The following is a 21386-nucleotide window of genomic DNA, read 5'->3' as shown; positions in this document are numbered from 1 at the left end:
TCTTTTCAGTGCTGGTGTGCACATGCCACATGAATGCAGAGTAACTCTGGAATTCTTCAATGAATGAGGGAATTAATTCATCTGGTGAACAGTGTACTCACCAAAGAGTTCAGACCCTTCAAACAGAAAATCATACCTCTGCATGGAAAGAGCCGGTTATGGGGTACACTCATTGGTACCAGTTTCAATGGATTCCCCAAGATCAGAACTAGAGTCCATAGTACAGGGTCTGTGACCTCCCTGCATGGTGATGGAAAAATGATTGACAGGACCCACACCATCCTACGCACCGGCATTCATGATGTGCCAATTTGCGCATCACCTTGGGGAGGTAGATGAGTCCTGACAGGACCTGGAGCAGTTTTGGTCAGTTTTATATGAGCTTCTCCTTGGCACGCTCAGTGGGCAATGACACTTCCAACTCTTGAGAAAGGCATCAGCTCCAGAACATGAAATGGTGGCTCTCTCCACACATGAGAGCGACCTCTGGTCTGATGGAGTCCTTGGTGCTGAAGTAGATCACATATCCTGTTCGAGTAAATGCTGCTTAAGACAAATATCCCTCACTTCAGTCCATTTTGTAAATGGATTTGCAAACTGAACACTGCTAGTTGGTGTTTGCTTAGACACAGCAAGTACCATATATGGGGACTGCTGATGGGGATTGCCTCCTCACATGATGGACAATATTTATACCCTGTGGATATCTTCAGAGAAAACGTACACAACTAACAAATCTAACTATACTCTAGATATTAAGTAACTATATACAATATGAAAACACAGTCAGTAAACAGAGGAATGTGAAGTAAAACCACAGAGTTGACTCCTGATATGGACAGTAAGGAAGAACTGAGGGAGGGCCGTAACTAGGTGAGGGCTATAGCCATGATGCATGAGCACTGCCTATCTACCAGTGCGGGCAGGCAAAATTCTGTGGCTCCTGAGTGCTAGGTGCACACACATCCAAGTAGAATAGATAGCAGCATCTACTCAAAGAAGAATATTCTTCCAATATCCAATGGCTGGGGGGACAGCTTCATCTCTTAATTGATGTGATTTATGTGAGGAAAAAACTGGACAATGAATAACCTAGTTAACGTGAAGCCCCTATTTGGGTAATGAGGGGTCTGAAGACGGCATAAGCTTCCTTAGTACAAAGAGTGCATTCGGAGTCTCTGTGGGCGAGGTCGTGCTTATATGGCACTTCAGGTAGCATTGATGAGAAGGATGATTTCAGTACCTAGGGCGAGTTAGGTACTATGGTAAGTTTGTACAGTGGCTCCAGGAAGTCTGATGAGCTCCCAGAACTAGAGCAGCTTGGACTCTCAGTGGTACCCTGTCTGGGACATGAGGTATCAGAAATAGTTTCAGTAGTGCCCTAACCATTTTTGACAAAGGCTCTCCATGAGGACATCTGGAAGACCTATTCTTGGGAACCTGTTTGGTATTCTCCATACTCTTATGCTATGTAGAACTCAGTTTTTCAAGTTAGCAGTTTATTCCACCTTGACTCTGATATGATCTTGACCTATGAACTCTGAAAAATCATGTATATGTATATGATTTGGTAACTAATCTTCTTAACTTTAGTTTTTAGTTACTAAAGGATTACCATCAGCAAGATTATTGGGTATGAAGTCTAGAGTCTGGGTGATGAGCAAAGGTCTGGAATGCCTAATACGACTGCGTTTTGCACTTCCTGTTAACCAATGTAATGACAAGTTCACTTTCATTACAGACTTGGTACAGTCCAATGATAGAATAATCACTAGTTTCGTTTAAGTTTGTCCTATTTCTCAGCAGTCTTCCTAAATTTGGCATCTTCATCCATGACCCACTAAGTTACAGAAACATCATCATTAATCTTGCATTGAACAATATAAAGCAACAAAGGTTACAGAATTTTACAGTTTATTCATTGTAAGAAGTGTGTCTGCTCATATACATTTTCACACTAATTTGCTGAACAAAGTGCTTGCTTTTAAGTAATCTAGAGCAAAACACATCCCTTCGCATGTGCAAGCCCCTCCTCCCAAAGCCAAAAACCTCCAACAATACCTGCACAGCATGGAGCAAGTACAGGACTATTTTTAAGCTGCTTTGGTAACTTGTGAAAACTAAAAGATAAACTATGAGCTGAGTATTTTTTTAGCAAACAGCATTTTTGCAAAATATGTGTTCTGAGGGGCTCTAAAACAAATTGTGAATAAAATATAATTCAATGAATTGCGTTGGTTGAAAAAGTAAAAACATTTAGTTTACTCTTGTGTCCCAAAACAATATTGTGTTTTGAAATTTGCCTTATTTAAAAAAACCCACGTAAGGGCAAAGAAGCCACCCAAAAAATGATGGATTCAAAATGAAAAACATTAAAAAATAAAAATTGCCTATGAAAAATGAGTTATTTGCTGACTTCGAATACAGACTATTCTGTGAGTACAAGAAAGAAAGGAGAGTCACTAAATGTGTAACAATTATGGGTTGGAAGAGCGTTTGTGATTTTAGTTTTTGTTACAAAAGCATTCTCCACTAATACTTCAATGATATATGAATATATATGATAAAATGGAAAATTATATATACTATAATTTGTGCTGAACAAAACTAATGCTAATAGTCTTTTAAAACAGTAATGTTCATAGACAGCTATGTATTTTTAACATTACTGTTTTGTTATTTTGCTTTCAATATTTATGGAAAATGGCATCTTGAGCAGGGGCTAAACAGGAAAATTAAAATGAGGTAATTCATCCTTTTATGAACCATGTTTCATATAACATCTTGTTAATGCTTTTCTTTGTTTGACATAATTACACTGCCATAGGGCATCTTTACATGTATGATGCTTGCTGGTCACAAGCACTATAGTTAATGCTGCAAACCATTTCCTTTCTAACCTTGTGCTCTCAATGAATTTTCTGTAACAGTCACCTTTTGGGGACAAAGTTTCTATTCTGCACCGTTAGCGAATACTAGGGGGCTGCACCCCCTGCTCACTGTACTCGCTACCCTCCCCCCCCCCGCGCTCTCTGAGGGCAGGGTTTCTGGCCAAGAGGGGAGGGGACAGGAGCGGGCTAGGGATAGGTGTCTGGCTGGGGAGGGGGAAAAGCAGGAACAGGCTGGGTGTGTAGGGTCTTGAAGGAAGGTGAAGGGGCTGCGGGGAGAGAAGAGATCAGGCTAGGATGTCAGAGGCGGCATAGGGCAGCTCCTGGTGGGAGGGTCAGGCTCGGATGGCAGAGGGGACCCAGTCCTAACAGCTCCACTCTGGCGGTGCAGCCTCCCTGGGCATGAAGCAGGACACGGAGCTGGATCAGCCCATACACGCCGGGGAATGGTGCCAAGGCTGGCCACAGCAAGCAACTAAGGAGGTGGGCAACGGCAGCAGCATGAGGATGCAGATGATGTCACTCGATCGTCCAGTAGGAAACTTTTTTATATAGAGAGATAAATGTATAATTTGGGAAACTTGACACAATTATGTCATTTCTCTGTGTCAAAAGGGCAATGCCATAAAAATACATTTTCAATTGCTAAAAAAAAAAAAAAAAAAAAAAATCTAAGTACACAATTCATATCAGGAAGCATTCTTTAAATGTCAATTATAATCATTCTGTTAGCTTATTTTTATTGGCACTGGGTAAAATTTTCAAAACCAGCAATGGAACTAGGATCCTTAATCACTTAGGTGTTTTCAAAAACAGTAGTCAATGACAATTTATTGTTGTGAGGTTGGTTGCTCTTAAAAGGATCTTCAGTATAGAGTTATGTACTATATTGGTTTAATTGAATAATTGTAGTAACTAATATAACTCTTTATAGCTTTAATTTACTTTTAAAACTGTCATTAGTTCACTGCTGAATTTGGGGTTAGCTAATAAAACTTATAAAAACAGAATAAACTTCACATTTACGGACTAAGGCCTCAATCCTACTCTGAGATCACTGCAGGATCAGGGCTTGTGCATAAGCAATAAGCTTCAAACAAATTCTTAGAACTATTTGACAAGTGTTTAATATAATCAATGTAAGCATTGCATTTTACACATCTTTCACACAATATAGTAAAATAATCAAAACTCTACATTGGTGCACTTAAAATGCACATACTACATAGGCCTGCACAGTAAGCATATGTTTACTGATGACAGTAATTTACACACTACAACAGCAAAACCAGAAGAGATTCAATCTCAGTGGCTCTGAAGCAAGGAGCTTTCAAGTTCTGCTGGCAAAGCAGTTTATTAAACCCACAAGCTCAATAGCTGCATGGCAATGGGCTTAAAAGCTCTGCAAGCTAAGTAGCACAAGGTTATTTCTCTCCTCGCCCTTTTGCTGCTAAAATAATCCCAGGAGATTGAATACAAAAAGCTGTGTTAATGAAACTACAGCTGCCCCGTTAAAAATTAGAAAGTCAGGAAATGGAATATTTAAGGTTCCAACAGAAACGGGAGCAAAAGGCTTTTGAAAAACCCAGAAAAGTATAAATAGACTGACATTTAATATTTTCCCCTGTACAAAAGCTAAGTCAGCCAGACTAGCCTGCTCACCCCCCAGACAATGGGAAAGTAAAGGGATTGGAGACATATGGGGCCTGGCTCCATCTTGCTGAGCCTCTGTTTACATTCCCTCCTCCCCAACATGTATGTGCCCACAGTGTCACATCCCTGCTTGCCATTTGGTCAAGATCACTGTGATGGGCCTAGAAGGATTAAGATCACATACAGGGCCTAGAAGGGCTAAGATGGCTAGCTGGTCCAATTAACTGCCCGGGCTGCATCTGGAGGAGACAGGAAGCAGTGATTAAGTACAAAAGGCTCAGCTGAGCAGGAAGAGGCAGGATTTATATAAACCAAAACCCAGGCAACAGAGGGGGCTGAAGAGAAGGAGCCGTCCGTCACTCGCTAGAAGTAGGGAGAGATGGCTAAGGCTACTGACAGGTTACTCCCTGGGAAGAGGGAATGTGGCTTGGCAAGATCAGAAAAGGACAAGAACCAGAAAGGTACGCAAGGCTTAAGAAAAAGAACACTGAAGTATGGTGTAGATCAATTGTTGGCTATTAATGAGGGAGCTTCTTAAATTGGGACTCGGTCCAGTGTTGCCTCTAAGATTTTCTAATGATGAGTTTAGTGACTTTTGGCTTGTGCACCAATATTGAGGTCTGGTATTTTGGCTTGTGTACCAATATTGATATCTGCACGCTGGTTTTGATGCGTGCCACCTTGGCACCTAATTTATTAACACACATATTCCCAGCCGATGGAGTAGACCCCACCCCCAATGAGGCAGGTCCCGTTCTCCCCCTCCCCCGTGGCATCCTCAGCTACCAGAGCAGGCCTCCCTCCCCACCACGCTGCTGTGGCAGGTCCCGCCCCAGTGGCTCTCTCACTATGCTGTCTCAGCCGGCCCCCCCGCTGTAGCAGTCACCTGCCATGCATGTGCTGTTGCCCAGCTCTCCAGAGGTGAGCACTTGGAAGAGGGGAAAGTGATCAGGAATAGTAAACACTGAGTCACCAAGGGCTAGACGTGCCTGACCAATCTGATTAGCTTCTATGATGAGGTAACTGGCTCTGTGGATATGGGCAAGTCAGTGGATGTGATATACCTTGACTTTAGCAAAGCTTTTGATACGGTCTCCCACAATATTCTTGCCAGCAAGTTAATAAGTATGGATTTGATAAATAGAGTGAAAGAGGGACAGAAATCTGGCTAGATTGTTGGGCCCAATGGGTAGTGATTTATGGCTCGATGTCAGGATGGCGGTCGGTTTCTAGCGGAGTGCCCCAAGGATCAGTTCTAGGGCCGGTTTTGTTCAATATCTTTATTAATGACCTGGATGAGGGGATGGATTGCACCCTCAGCAAGTTTACAGATGACACTAAGCTAGGGGGAGAGGTAGATATGTTGGAGGGCAGGGATAGGGTCCAGAGTGACCTAGGCAGATTAGAGGCTTGGACCAAAAGAAATCTGATGAGGTTCAACAAGAATGAATGTAGAGTCCTGCACTTGGGAGGGAAGAATCCCAAGCATTGTTACAGGCTGGGGACTCCACGAGGAGTAACGGTAGTTCGAACTAGGAAGCCTAGTTCGAACTACCTAGTTCGTGCCCCGTGTAGCTGCGCTGCACGGGGTTCGAACCAGCGGGGTTTTAAAAATGGTGGCGCCCCGCTTATGCAAATGAAGCCCAGGAAATTCAAATCCCGGGCTTCATTTGCAAGTGCGGTATGCCTACATTACCCTCCTAGTTCGAACTAGGAGGGTAGTGTAGACATACCCTGGCTAAGTAGCAGTTCTGCAGAAAAGGCCTTTGGGATTACAGTGGATGAGAAGCTGGATATGAGTCAACAGGGTGCCCTTGTAACCAAGAAGGCTAATGGCATATTAGGTTGCCTTAGGAGGAGCATTGCCAGCAGATCCAGAGAAGTGATTATTTCCCTTTATTCAACTCTGGTGAGGCCACATCGGGAGTACTGCGTCCAGTTCTGGGCCCCCCACTATAGAAAGGATGTAGACGCACTGGAGAGGGTCCAGCGGAGGGCGACCAAAATGATTAGGGGGCTGGAGCACATGACCTATGAGGAGAGGCTGAGGGATTTGGGCTTATTTAGTCTTCAGAAGTGAAGAGTGAGAGGGGATTTGACAGCAGCCTTCAACTTCCTGAAGGGAGGTTCCAAAGTGGACAGAGAGGACTATTGTTTTCAATAGTGACAAATGGCAGAAAAGGAGCAATGGTCTCACATTGCAATGGGGGAGGTCTAGGTTGGATATCAGGAAAAACTATTTCACTGGGAGGGTGGTGAAGCACTGGAATGGGTTACCTGGGCAGGTGGTGGAATCTCCATCCCCAGAAGTTTTTAAGTCTCAGCTTGACAAAGCCCTGGCTGGGTTGATTTAGTTGGGATTGGGTCCTGCTTTAGGCAGGGGGCTGGACTTGTCCTCCTGAAGTCTCTTTCAGCTCTATGATAGGTGGGCGGGAAAAGAATTTTTTTGTGTATGGCCACACAGGTGCACACCTTAGCAGGAACACTGACTGGGTCTCCCACCAGCTGCTAAAAATGAGTCAGTGAGCAGGACGACTTCCTGAGCCCATTTACCAAGAAGGACTATGATGTCCCTGAAGGGGAGAAACACATATAGGCTATGTCTAGACTGCAAGCCTCTTTCGAAAGAGGCTTTTTCGAAAGATACTTTTGAAAAAGCCTCTTTCGAAAAAGAGCGTCTAGACTGCAAGCGGAACTTTCGAAAAAGCAAGCCGCTTTTTCGAAAGGCAGTCTGGATGCTCTCTTTTGAAAAACCCCTGTTTGCATTCAAGAACGCCTTTTTTCGAAAGCACTTTCGAAAAAAGGCGTTCTTCCTCGTAAAATGAGGTTTACCACCGTCGAAAGAAAAGCTGCATTCTTTCGATTTAATTTCGAAAGAACGCGGCTGCAGTCTAGACGCAGGTGAAGTTTTTTCGGAAAAAGGCTACTTTTTCGGAAAAAAACCCTGAGTCTGGACACAGCCATAGTGACCTGGCTGGAGGACCAAGTCATGAAGAGGAGGCTGTGGCTCCTGGAGTGAGACGGAATCACTGGAGAGAGGATTTAGCTTCAGCTCAGGTACTTCTGCTGACTAGTACACCTCACAAGGAGAAAGGTTTCTTCCATTTATACTTGCCTAGTACCATAAATGCACATGACACTTGACGACATAAGACCACCTCTGCCTAGGTGAACTAAGACTGTAAGTTAACAAAAGGAGATGACACATAAGAAGAGCTCAGGAAGATGATTAAAACAATAAAAACATATTGTTGCTTGAATGAGCAGTTCATGCATCTTCAGTATTGTTATATTTTAATATGACCATAAATATGACAATTTATCTACCTTCCTGAGGAAGTTTCCAGAAGGGCCTTTCAACACACTTCTAGGATACTTGGGGGGGGGGGGGGGGGGGGGAGCCCTGTTTTTTGTATAAGTTAATATCAAAGATTTAAATAAAGCTAGGTGTTCATATATAATGTGAGGTTCAAAAAATCTGAGGGGGCTTTATTAGTATACAAAGTGCTTTATAAGAAAAGCTTATAACAATAATTTCATAGTGTGTAGCTCCTTAATTTAATATGAATAAAATCATTTGGCAGTTTATATCCCAGCATGCCAAGAAAAAAAAAGTTTTACATCTGTGCATCAGAACCACTGAGCTCTTTCAGTAACATTTTCTACTCTGAGTCAGAAATAATTCTTATAATCATAGAAAAACAGTAGAGAAAGGTCTATTAATAATCACAGTTGGCAATGACCTTAGGTCCTGTCAAACAAGAGTACCCTAATCTGTCAGACAAAGGCTTCTGATAAGTGGAGGTCATTGACCTGAGAAATGAAGAGGTGGTATCCCAGGAACATATAACTATTATTCACCGTACGGAAAAAGTCTTTCCTCTAGAAGGTTAGATTGATAAAACATAGACAATACCATTACTACAGAAACACTTCCCTGAAGGTTATAAAATGCAATTTTTATTGTTGGAGACATAAGGCAATTTGAAATTCCATAGAGAACCCCTACAATAACCGTGCCTATTCCTTTTACCCAGGGTTAGCAGACTTACTCATGGAATGTTCCGTGACCGTGCAGTACATCATAGCCAATTCATATGTATGGATGAAATAAAGGGGGTCACAGGCTATTCTGTCTTCTCCTGAAGGCACAGATTTACACTATACATTCAGCACCTTCAAACCTGGATATTCTATAGCCAACCAATCATGCAAAAGTATAAAGACAGGCTGGCTGAAGATAAGGATGTTAAAATGCGGTTAATTGACTAGCCAATGGAATTTCCGTCAACTAGTCGATAGGCACTTCAACATTCCTCCTTTGAAATATACAAGAGCCCCCACTGGAGCTGTGTCTCACTGCCACTTTGAAGTACCCCTTTCCCGCCCCTGGCCCCTCGCTGCCTCTATCTCATAGGGGGCAGCTCCCCCTCCCTGCCTCTGTCTCATAGAGGCAGCAAAAGGGAGGGATATCGACGAGTCAAAAGACTATCCCGATAAGCAAATGCTTATCCGATGGTCGACTAGTCTTTTACATCCCTAGTTGAAGAGGAAGATGCACAAGGGAAGGGCTAGCTTAATCACTGCTCGAAATGCTTTGAAAATAAATATAAGAAACAGTGATTTTAGTGTGTGCATGTGCTCAGCTACTGCACGTTATAAGATGAAGTTACAAAAATATTGTAGGGAATAGACAATCCCAACTTCCCAGGGAAGAAACAATATAGGAATCATATAAATATATAAAAAAGTGATTTTATAAAAAGTAAATAGCTTCAGTTTTGGAGTGTTTCTGTCAACATTCCTCATGTCTTCATATTTTAATTAAAATAGGTATTTCATATTTTAATGGATCCTGCATATTTGTAAAGATGCACATTAGCAAAAAGAAGAAATCCATTAATTTAGCCATTCAGTACTTCCCTGAATAACAGTTAGAGGAACAGTGAGAAAAGAAGTCCTCACTGACTGACAGCGTCTCTCCCTCAGCAAGGTCTACATTGGAAACAATAGGCCAGATCATGTCAGTACATTGGGGTCTACAAGAAAGGAAAGCATCCTGAATGCTTATTACTGGACACCCAGACCTTGGGTTTAGGCATGGAGAGAGAAACAAGGACTTACTAACTGTCCTTCTGTGCTCACATTCCATCAACCTGTTTTTTGGGCACCAGTCAGGGAATAATCCAAATGGAACCCTTTGAGGAGGTGGGCTGAGCTCAAAGGGAGACCTTCCTGCCACACCCATCCCAGGAAGGCAGCAATGGAAGGATCCTCCAAGCAGGCTACCATGTCTGCACAGGAAGCAACCAACCAGAGCCCATGAGGCTATATAAAAAAGAGTGGCAGAATATATCAAGGAGAATTGGTAAGAGCAGTTGGGCTGAGCTGCTATTAGGACCTGGGAGGAGACTGATTGGATGCCCAGCTGCCTGAAGGAACTATAGCATAACCCCAGCAAACTGTGGGCAGGAACCTGGAGAATAAGAGGCTTTTGTTTGGCTGCTTGGACTGAGTAAGGACTAAGCCTCCTGGGGAGGGCCTCAGGAGAACAGTGCCCCCAAGGTAATTAAAGAATCAATGTAAAAAAAAATTGAGACTGTTTAAAACTATTATGAAGACTTAATACAATACATAGAGTTAATACCAATGTACGGTATTGCCTGTAGCACTTAAAATCTCACACTGGTGCATGCCACTTTGGTCTTAAAATTTCCATGGAATGCATTTCAATCCGATAAATTTTTATGAAAATCTATTTATTAATCTAATTTTTAATGTGTTGCTAAGTAAAATAATATACTGCGTATTTTGAGATGGCAGGACATTAAGCAGCTTCTCTTTCTGAAATGTGAGACATTCTGCCATTCCAATAAATCAGTTTTTCAACACATTCCTTTTGGGAATTCACTGGCAGTAACACAAAATGCAAGATCGACAAATTATTAAAATACTGATATAGTAATTCAAGTGAAGTAACTAATCAAGTTTACTTCTAAAAGCAGGGCACTGTATATATTAAGCATGTACACAATATTTTTTGTGTTTATAATAAATAATTTAGAGTTGGAAGGTGAACTACATGAAATAATTAAATTCAAATAGATTTTTATGCAGCTGCTTTTTGGAACTGAATTTATTTGGAATAATTCATGGATGCAACTTTTCCAAACTTTAAATTTAAGCACTTGTTTAATAATTCAATGACAACTTATGTCAGTGAGAGATCAGCAGGAATTTAAGAGTGATTTTCAATTAGTTAAACTGAGAGTGCTCTTTTTTGACATTGCAAACTAAATTTGAAAGTATTTAAAAGATATTTAAATAAAGGTAAAATATAGAAATCACCTATTTAATGTAAGCATTGCTATTAATGAAAAAAATAAAAATATAAAAAACAAACAGTGCCTGGCTGCACACACTCCATGCTGGTTACCTCATGTTAAGTTTTGGTAAGCAAGTTTATTTCCCTACCCCCACCCTCAACCTTGCTTTCTTAAATAAACATGTTTGACACAAGAGTACTGTGTGCGGACATGCTGACAATTAGAAATCAAGCACAGATGTAAACAAACATCCCTTTTACCCATAAATTGGTCTCTTAATATTTGCAGTACTGAAAGTTGCTAAATAGAATTAGTCCCCACTGTGTCAGGTGAAACCCCCCCCCCCCCACACACACACACAAGATGACATAGTTGCTGCCCCAAGATACGTTAAAATCTAGAAATTATCTATTGCTATAGACAAATGGAAAGCTGTCTCATTATCTTAGTAACTAAATAAATATTAAAATATATTGATAAAAGTTATTGTACCATTCTTTAGAAACAAATATGATTATGCAGATTCTCTTAAATAATATATTTTATTGCAAAAATCATCACTAAGCTGCCCTCTTTTTTTTGCAAAAATTATCACTATGCTGCTTTAAGAAAATATCTCATACTTCAAGAAAATGTAAAGTCCCATGAGAAATGGCAATGACTAATATACTGGGGCTGATCATCAGTGAAAATAGTTAAGAAGGGAACAAGTACAGCATACAAGTCAGTTTATGTTAACATCATCCACATGGTTAAACAAGTATTTCATTTATAAAATTTTGGACCAGTCCCCAAAATTTTACTGGCTATATGTATCAAAATGGAAAGTGTCAGCAACAAAGCAGATTTGAGAATATTGACCTTGTGAGTATGATGATGGGAAGGAGCTAGAGAGAAGAGGAAAATTGCTTTCTATTGCAAACATATTTGCCAGAGAAGAGATAATTACTTACATGAAATTATTATTCCCCGAAGATACATAGATATATTGCAGCTCAATACTGGTAGGAAACTACCTCTACGCTGGTCGGAAGCTCACAAATGTCTAAGCTGTAAGCTCCAGCAGGGGGCCTCGCTTGCCGCCCTGTAGTGGAGTTGCAGTGACACCTAGTGCTTCCGATTATCACTGCATATAAAATGAAAAGTGGAAATTTGTGAAATTTGGAAAAATAATAATTAAAAATAATTCCACTCTGAGAGCAGGTAAGTGGTGGTCAGTCTGGTTACACCTTAACGTTAAATACAGGTAGGTGATTATCTCTTATCCAAAGATGCATGTTGTATTATATTGCTACGCAAAGTGCCATCTTGTAACAAAACATAAGTACACGATACAAAGACAAAGACATACTGCATGGGAAAACATATGTTAAACAACATTTAAAATGTAAAGGAAAGAGAAAGCTAAGATTTCTTAAAAATTTGTACAGCAAAATCAGGAGGTGGCAAGAGAACTGAGATATTTCTAAACCAGAAGTTCTGTAACACCAGCAAGCCTGCCTTTGATTTTTGTTCAGGCAGTGATCAAACAATAATGTTTTTTAACACATGCCTTGAGAGCAAAAGTCTCTTCCTGAATCTGATAATTACACATTGCATTGAAGACAGTCTCCCTTAATCAGCTATGGAATGTAATGTCAGGGAAGATGTCTGTAACCCAGACTCAGATAAAAACTATTGAAACATGGAGTTTGTTTCTGGAGGCTGGTAGGAGGTGCATGTAGATAACTCTGTAAAGCTCCTTTCTATTTAAAATTGGATGCCCGGTTGGTAGATTTTTGAGCAGCTAAGAGGACTTAAGACACCAAACCTTGCACCTCTACTCTCATCAACTATGCCAGGATAACGGGAATCCCAGGCTTGGATTTAGATAGGGGGGATCTGGCTTGGCATGGTGAGATACAGCAAGACAGTCTGGGTATGCCTAGACTACATGTCTCTGCTGACAGAGGCATGTAAACTAGGCTACCCGACATATTCAAAGAAGCCGGGATTTAAATATCCCCACCTCATTAAAATAAACCTGGACGCCGCACTGTGCCGGCTCAGCTGACTGTCGGCACAGCACGCGAGTCAAGATGCGGATTGGTTGACAAGGGAAGCCTTTGTTGACCACTCCTGTAAACCTTGTTTCATGAGGCATAAGTGAGTGGTTGACAAAGGCTTTCCCTGTTGACCGATCTGCGTCTTGACTCACGCACTGTGCCAACAATCAACTGAGCCGGCACAGCACGGCGGCCATGTTTATTTTAATGAAGCCAGGGATATTTAAATTCCAGCTTCTTTGACTATGTCGGGTAGTCTAGTTTACATGCCTCTGTTGGCAGAGACATGTAGTCTAGACATACCCTCTAATGGAACCTGGCACTGCCATCAATCACAGGGCTGACATTTGTATTATGCAACAGGAAGTCATTAGACTCTCCTAAGAGCTTCGTCTCCTGAGCTTGTTCAGAACCTTTGCTACTAGAAATACCAGAGGAAGTCATATGTGAACTTTTATAATCTATTTTTAATAAGCATTCATTTCTAATCTAGTCTATGGTGATTCCGGCTTTGGCATTTACAGGAATGATTATTATTTCATCTGATCAAAAGATCAACAATTGTGCCTATTAGAAGAGCTAATCTGTGATAGTGTTGTATTTTCCTGTTATACTGTAACTTTCTATGAATTTGGCTTCTATGAGGATCTAGTGTATAACTGTGGGATCTATCACATCAAACCTGCACTCACACAGACCTGGCTGACACAGGAGTCAACGCATACAATTAGGTATGTGACTTGAGAAGAGACTGGCTTAGAAATTTTTGGATGGAACTTTTTTTCTCTTGGAAATTCTGATTTGTCAAAAGTGACATTTCTGCTAAATTTTTTGAGCTCAACAAAATTTCAATAAAATTGATATATAGCATTTTGATAAGGTTGAAGTGAGAACATTTTGAATTTCTATTTTGAAACTAATTTTCACTTCAATTATTTTATTTTTTATAATATACTACAATATAAACTAACACCACCAGAAACAAAGTTTTAAATTATATTTTGGTGGAAATTTAATTGAAGAAGGAACAATTTATTATTGAAATTATGGAAATTCCTACAAAATGGACAAATGTGTGTTCCTATCTGGGTCCAATTTAGACTTGCAGCCTCAAAGCCCTCCAATGGTTTAGTTTTTCTATTCACAGGAAACGCCAAGGGAAGGAAAGTGAGCCTTCCGGAGCTCATCCCAGGCAAGACCATAGTAATTCCTATTATGTGGTCCACCCTAAAATAAACCAAGCATGTTTGCCTGAAATGTGGCTCACACAGGGATATTCCTGAAGCTGTTGGGATGCTTTTTTATGACAATGGGGGAGTGGGGAGGGTTAAAAATAAAATGTTAAAAGTGAAGACTAGACTGTTATAACAACACTCTGTGTTGAACAAATGCACTGAGACACTATTCCTCAACAAAGTCTTAGTACTCAAAACCTTATACGTTAAATCTCATATGTTACAGCAACCTGCAAGGCACTATTATAAAAGGAACAATGAGAAGTTGCCAGGATGACTCAATGAGACAACAGCTGTGTTGCAAGTGAACTTCAGAGAAAAGCACAGCAATTCCCATGCAGCTCCAAGAAGGAACTAACAGTTTGTGGCAACATGATTTGTTGACAAGACAATGGCTACCTTATGAATTTGAAACTTCAAACTATGTGCAGAGTCCTATACAAGGAACACAGATCTGAGAACAAGGAGCTACAACAGCATGTATTTTTGGAAAACCTCTTTCTTTTCAAACCTCATTCCCACTTTAGCCTTCAAAACAAGAATCCCAGTGACTTACCTCTGGGTATTTTAACTTTAAAGTTTTATGCATTTCTCGAAAACGACTATACCGCCTAAATACTGCCCAGGTCTCATCCAGGACTGTTATCTATTCACCAGAGAACAAAAACAAAACAAAAAAACAGCGTGTCATTAAAAGAATCCAGCAAATGGAATTGCCATATAAAGCAGACGACATTCGCTCCCATAAATGATGTGATGGACAGGAGGACTGCTGGCCTTTTCAGAACATCCCAGCATTCGATGACTAAAGGGTTAAGGTCAGGTAGCTAGGGGGTGTTTGCACCAATGGGAGAAAGTGTTGAAATCTGACTTGGAAGATATACCTGCCTTCTGTTCTTCTTTGCATGAGTTTTAAGCCAGGAGTTGGGAAATCAAGATGAATTGAACGAGGCAGAACTACCATGCCTACAAAGAACACTAGGCATGGAAATGGATTGGACCTTGAAGCATAGATCATACGTACATAGGGAAATTTCTATTTAGACACGATCAGGTTATTTTCTTTGTTTTGTTGTTTGGATAAAATTTTCTGTGCTACGTTCATGTGCCCTTCTTCCTTCCCCATACGCTGTACTTTAAGCTGTATCTCAAGGATAGAATTTTCTCTGTGTTTTTAAATTTTTCTTTTCTCAGTTGCTTTAAAACACCTAGCAACCAAGTATGCTTTATGAAGTATATCTTTTTGTTTTGTTTAATAAAATCACAGTTTTTAAGGCGGTAATTTGATTCTTGTGTCCTAGAAGGTAATAGGAGGTCTGTGTATGCATGCCTAAAATTAAGAAGTCAGCTATCAGAGATTACAGTTTGCTTTCTCTTTTTATTCAGGATCTTGTTTGAGAAGAGCTTGGGTTCCCCTCTGGGAGAAGTTCCAAGTGCTTCCCGGACTGAAGAAGAAAGGGGTTTTTCACTTGATGGTGGCAGCCTATCTTCCAACCAGGAAATCTGTGATCTTGGGAAGGTTTTAAGCAAAAGCCTACAGAGGCAAGGTATTTTTAAGGTCTTATGCGGGTCCCCACCTTCTGCACTCAGAGTGCCAGAATAGGGAACAGCTTTCACACACGACACTAAATATTTTGATAAATATTAATGCTTTATGTTTAATTTGTTATAGTGGCAGAATGTATTGGGGAAAACACCACAACTGGCTTTTGACAAAAAAAAAATTAATTAAATTACACAGCCAAACCAGCTTTAGCCATATTTGTTCAGTAACAGAGACTGAACACTTTTATTGCATTTTCAGAGCGATTTTACAGATCTGTAGGCATGTAAAAATATCCCCTCAAAATCTTTCATTGTGCAGTTAATGCCTTTAGACACCAAAATAATTATTTAAAATGAATGAGTGGGATAATCCATTACATGACAGAACACAGCATTTGATTTGTGTCTCTATACATGTATATATTGAGCACACACACTCTCATGCCATAATTTGTGTGTATTTAACATCTGTAAACTACATTTTAAATGGTCATGTAATTTTCTAGGCTTCAATAGAATATATTTCTTCAAAATGCAATGGACTCTGTGCTCATATGGGTTTGCACCTTGCTCATATGAGTAGTTTCACTGAAGCCAACATTATATTTCTTAAATAGGTTCTTATCAGTGTCACTAAGCGAGGAGGGGAGGGGAGAACCAATCCTATTGTGAATGGGAATACCCGAACTCCCTGTTTCAACTGAGAAATTCTTTTACAAAGTAAGTTTTTCATTCTGTGAAATTAGTAGAATTGATAGCGATTCCAAATTCTTAACCTATATACACAGCTAGTGCCTTAAATGAAATCTATTAAAGTGGTTCCTAAGAGTTACAGCTAGGGCCCTACCAAATCCATAGTTCACTCTGGTCAATTTCACGCAGAACACAAATACACAAAATATGCAGCAGCATTGGCCACCCAAAAATGTGGATCACCTTTAGGCCTTAATGTCCACCCCCCTCCTCTTCCTATCCCTGGTGCTCTGCTTTCTCCAGAGAGGATCTAATTAACTTAAAAAGTGAAAGCCTGCAAGACCTATTAGCAGACATAGAAACTGTGAGAGCCATTCAGATGGTAATGAAGTAATTTAACAGGCATTTGCCAAGTCCAGGCATCTGCTGTCAGCTTCAGACTTTACTGTGTTAGTTTACAGGACTTCCATTTAAAGTTTCCTTTAAAAATATGTCATTCATGTGTTGCTGAAGATTATAAAATTACATCTATAAAAACTGTCAGCCTCCCCCCCCCCCTTATGGAATGCCATTGAGTATAGGGGCACCAGTTTCATGGTATTGCATAGGGCCCCATAAATCATAAGGACAATCCTGATATCGTGGTTCCAGAGTCTTAAAAGACGGCAATTTCACAATTTCCAATGTGTACATCTGTTGTAACCATGGGGGTCCTGCTCCAAAAAGGATTGTGGGAAGTCCCAAAGCTGTTGTAAGGGGTTGCAAGATTACCATACTAATTTCTGTGCTGCCTTTAGAGCTCAGCTGCTAGTCAGGGCCCGTGGAGGATTAAAACATGAGCCCATGGGACCCATACCCAGGGGCCCTGGACAATTTGAAAAATAAGTGCTTCAGTACTGGCAAGAGCCACAAAGTGGAAATTCTGAGCCCCAAAAGGCATTGTGGGAGTTCAAGCCCTGAAATTAGGTGCCCTGAGCCATGACTGGACCCTTGGGGGTCGAGGGAGAGAATCCTGGAGCTAAGGTACCCTGAATCCCTGCCAGAGCCTTGAGAGGAGGAGGCAGCAGCCCCGATCCTGGGCAGGAGCCATGAGGAAGGGTAGAAGTTAAGGAGATGAAGTCAGGGAGCAGAAACCTGGAGCTCAGGCAGGAGCTGCAATGGGCAACGTTCCAGGGGACGCGGCAGCCCCCAGTCCAGGTCCCTGAGCCCAGGCAGGAATCAAGAGAGAGGGGATGTAGCAGCTTTGAGCTCAGGTTCAGGAGTTCTAGAGTATATCTAAAATAATTAGTGGTCAGTATTGATCAAGCAATGTGGTTAAAGCATTGGAGAAAAGCAGACAAGACAGCATAATAGGGGAGAGTGAAATGAACTTGGAACAGCAAGACCAGAAGGAGCTTGTGCACTAGTTTATTTGGTCACAGCTAAGTCATTAATACCATATAAATTATGACCCTTTCATTGCCTCGATGTGCACATTACAGTGGAATTACACAGTGATTAAAATATTGCAAAAAATTAAAAAATAAATGTGCAATGTCTAATACCTAGGAACAAGAAGAAAAGGATATATAACAAATTGAACTCAAAATATTCAGTTCTCTTTTTATTAGAGTTAAGAATGTGGGTTTTCTACCACTCTATGCCTTTAATAAGCAAATTCATTACCATTCCCCTTCTTTCAATTTTTTTTTTATAAAATCCATCTTTCATGTCACAAATTTGATCAAATGCTACTGAAACATAATAAACATTTCTGCATGATACATTTCATTTCCTTATAAACAATTCATACTCAATTGCATCAATATTTTTTTAATAAATGTTTCAAAGCTTTAAGAATTGCCAGAATGCACTTACAGTATATATTTATTTCAAACTGCAAACAGTGAAAGAAGATTCAACAATTTTACCCTTTCAGTCAAATGGTTTATAATTTACCTAGATGATAAGTAGCTAAGCAAATGTTAAACTATACTAGAATGTCATTCACAATTCAAAAATGATACATGGGATAATAATTAGCAAATGTTTGAACAGCTATTATGCTCAGGTTGTTTTACTGTTTGTTTAAATTATCTACCTCAGAGATAATAACTGAATGGTAAAATTTCACTCTGGGCTGACACACTTAAGCTGACAAGAGCTCAATCCAGAAATTTCAATGGGGGGGGAGGGGAAGAGAGTCTTAGCAGCCCAATGTAAGCAGACCACACTTCTCTTGGAAGAGCCAATGTCAATATGCCAAAAATGTCTGTCATATCTTGTGCTGCATCTGAGAACTGCATAGGTTTTAAGAAAGCAAAGAATTACCTAATTCAAAACTGCCTCAAGATGACCCCACATCTTAATTATCATCTCTCACCTCTATCCATTGAGACTTCATCAAAAGCTCAATGACAGTATTAACTGTCTTGCTTGATGTTGATGGAGTTGAGGTAAGTAGAAAGCAGTACAGAAAAGCTATGTTCCAATGCTGGTTTAAAAAGATGACATTTGATGGGTAAGAAGTGGGGGCTTGCTCTAAGTCCATGGTGTCCAACACACTCGCCACATGTGGCTATTTGGCCAGTTGAGTGTAGCTAGTTGGCTTGAACAATGTGGCTATTTGGCCAACAGTGTGACTAGTTCACTATGGCAGAACTGGTTGGACCCCATGGCTCGAAGTCATATGGCCTCTTTCGCTAGCATCAACCCAGCAGCCAGAGAAAGTGAAAAACTTCAACCCATTTCTATTCTCAAATTCTTTCTTGGTCAGTTGGTTTCTGCCACCCAGTGATACTTTCCCCCTACCCTCAATGCTGGGATTTTATGTGGCTTTATTTCAGTGTGTGGCAAGACCTTAAAATACCCAAAAGCCCTGTAATCTTACTGAATATTCATAACAAGACATATATTAGTACAGGGCAGTCTCTCTCTCTCTCTCTCTCTCTCCGAAAACAATGTAATTTTCTACATCCATTACAGAGGGCCTGATCCAACCGACGTCGTCAAAAGAGTCATTTATTTTTATAGGAATTGGACTGCTCTTCTATGGCCACACAGCCAAGAAAAACTGCAGAACTTCCCCAGAGCAATAACACAAAGTTAATTTGAGCTGGACGAGGCAGGTCATTTTTGTGCTGCTGCAGTTTAAAAAAAATCAATTTTATATCTGAACCATACAGACTATTGGTCCATATGCAGAAAGGTTAAAGGTAAAAATTTCAAAAGCTGACCTACAAAATGGGATTTAATTTCCTGATTCACAATAATGGATTATTTTTTTTAAATTATGGTATGTTTTGCCATAGTTTATTGTAAAATCATTTTATATTTTCACTGTTAGTATCTGTATACAAACAATTGCACATAATATATTTTTCCTATAACATTTTAAACACATTATTAACATTGTGACACTCGCTGCAATGCTAAAAATGGATTTGTGGAAATTAAGCAGCTATTTTTGGAACCCCCATAATCTAGCCAGATAAATATACTTTTACATTATTACAAAACAATAAATGAACATTTGATTATGTAGCCAAAAACTGTAGTTTTAGTTCTGCTCCAGATTCAACAGGGTTATTTTCTTCCTGAAAATCAGGTTTATGGAACGAGGATACGACAGTATAGACTGCTAAATTTTTCTTCTGCTTGGTGACAGAAAGAGTAAATGATCTAATCAACATTTTATCTTGATTTCTTATCAAGGTACTCACAAGGAAACTGTAGACATTGTGTTTAAGACACAGACAACACACACTACTGAAAAAAAGTAACTAAAAATGTACCTTATCCTGAAGCCAACAAGAAGGGAGATTCTAAGGTAGGAAAAGCATAGCTTGTTGAATTATTTTTGTGAAATTACTATGCAGTTATTTTCTCTCTGAAAATTAAGTTTGTCAACTCACCAGATGTGCTCCTTGAAAATAACTTCTGCAAGCTCTAGTTACAGAATTAAGTTATACTATTTTTACTCCTGTTATCATAAAAGAACAGGATTCAGCACTAGAAAACCAGATCAGCTATAATTGAGTGAGCTGAATCCTTCTCTGGTTGATTTGCCATCTGCAGAATTAAGTTTGATGCTATTTTGCAGTACTTTTTCCAGAGTATAATCACCTTTTAGAACATGAGCATCAGCCAAGAGGTCCAAATGGTATAGTAAGTGAAGGAGTTGAAGGAAATTCCATATGGTACTCTGCATGGGTACATCTACACAGCAGCATTATTTCAGAATAACAAAGAGCGGGTCTACACAGCAAGCCATTATTTCAAAATAATGGTGAGCTGGAGGACTTCCAATGCCTGTAACCCTCATTTTATGAGCAGTAAGGAAAGTCAAAAGAACAGTGTTTTTCCTTTGACTTCCTGCTGTGTAGTTAGCGCCAAAAGCCAAGTTAAGCTATTTTGACTTAAGCTATGCAATTGACGTAGCTGAAGTTACATAGCTTAATTCAGCGTTAGCCCTGCTATGTAGACGTAACCCAAGATCTTTTCCTTGGAAAAAGATTCCATCTCCACATAAGTGATAGCACTTCTCAAATGGGACTTTAACATGGTAGGACAGGTGACCTGTTTGGTTTTTGAATCAGTATGTTTTTGATCCAATAATGAGAAAAGCAGAAAATTTTGGTTACCTTTTTGTTTCTGTCACAGGCTATGAACTCAGCATCCGAAGATCTAAAATTCAATCACCCTAAATTATAACAGGACTTACAAGTCTCTCTTTTTTGGAAGACATTTTTTACATTAAATTCTTTGCTCAAGGGTGAACTAGGGATATTTTTACAAATATATGTATATGTATTGCATTTAGGAGGCTCTATGTGAGATTTTCCCTAAATCTATTTTGTATCTATTTTGTGCTAGCAAAAGACATTTTTCACCCTCATTTTTTTATTCTGCTTCTTCAAATTATGGTAATATCAAAGGTGCTGGCCACATTATAATTTAAGTATCTTCTGGTAAAAATGTATGTTACCAAAGATCCACAGCAGCTTGCTTATCTTTAGAACT

The 21386-nt window shown here is 39.9% G+C and overlaps 1 protein-coding gene across 6 annotated transcripts in view; it reads right to left on the bottom strand.

Annotated features, from left to right (window-relative positions):
* KIF16B (kinesin family member 16B) overlaps window positions 1-21386 on the bottom strand; it is a 237704-nt gene that overhangs the window by 43817 nt on the left and 172501 nt on the right. For 4 of the 6 annotated variants that reach the window (XM_075925623.1, XM_075925625.1, XM_075925622.1 and 1 more), the window contains one exon: window positions 14704-14793. The exons of the other annotated variants lie outside the window; for them this stretch is intronic. In XM_075925623.1, the coding sequence (XP_075781738.1) occupies window positions 14704-14793 (90 nt within the window). The remainder of the gene's footprint in view (window positions 1-14703; window positions 14794-21386) is intronic. 6 annotated transcript variants of the gene reach the window in all.

The sequence above is a fragment of the Pelodiscus sinensis genome, chromosome 3, assembly GCF_049634645.1.
Source record: "Pelodiscus sinensis isolate JC-2024 chromosome 3, ASM4963464v1, whole genome shotgun sequence".
Lineage (NCBI taxonomy): Eukaryota > Metazoa > Chordata > Testudines > Trionychidae > Pelodiscus > Pelodiscus sinensis.
The sequence above is the reverse complement of the archived record's forward strand: the minus strand, read 5'-3'. Positions and strand labels throughout refer to the sequence as shown.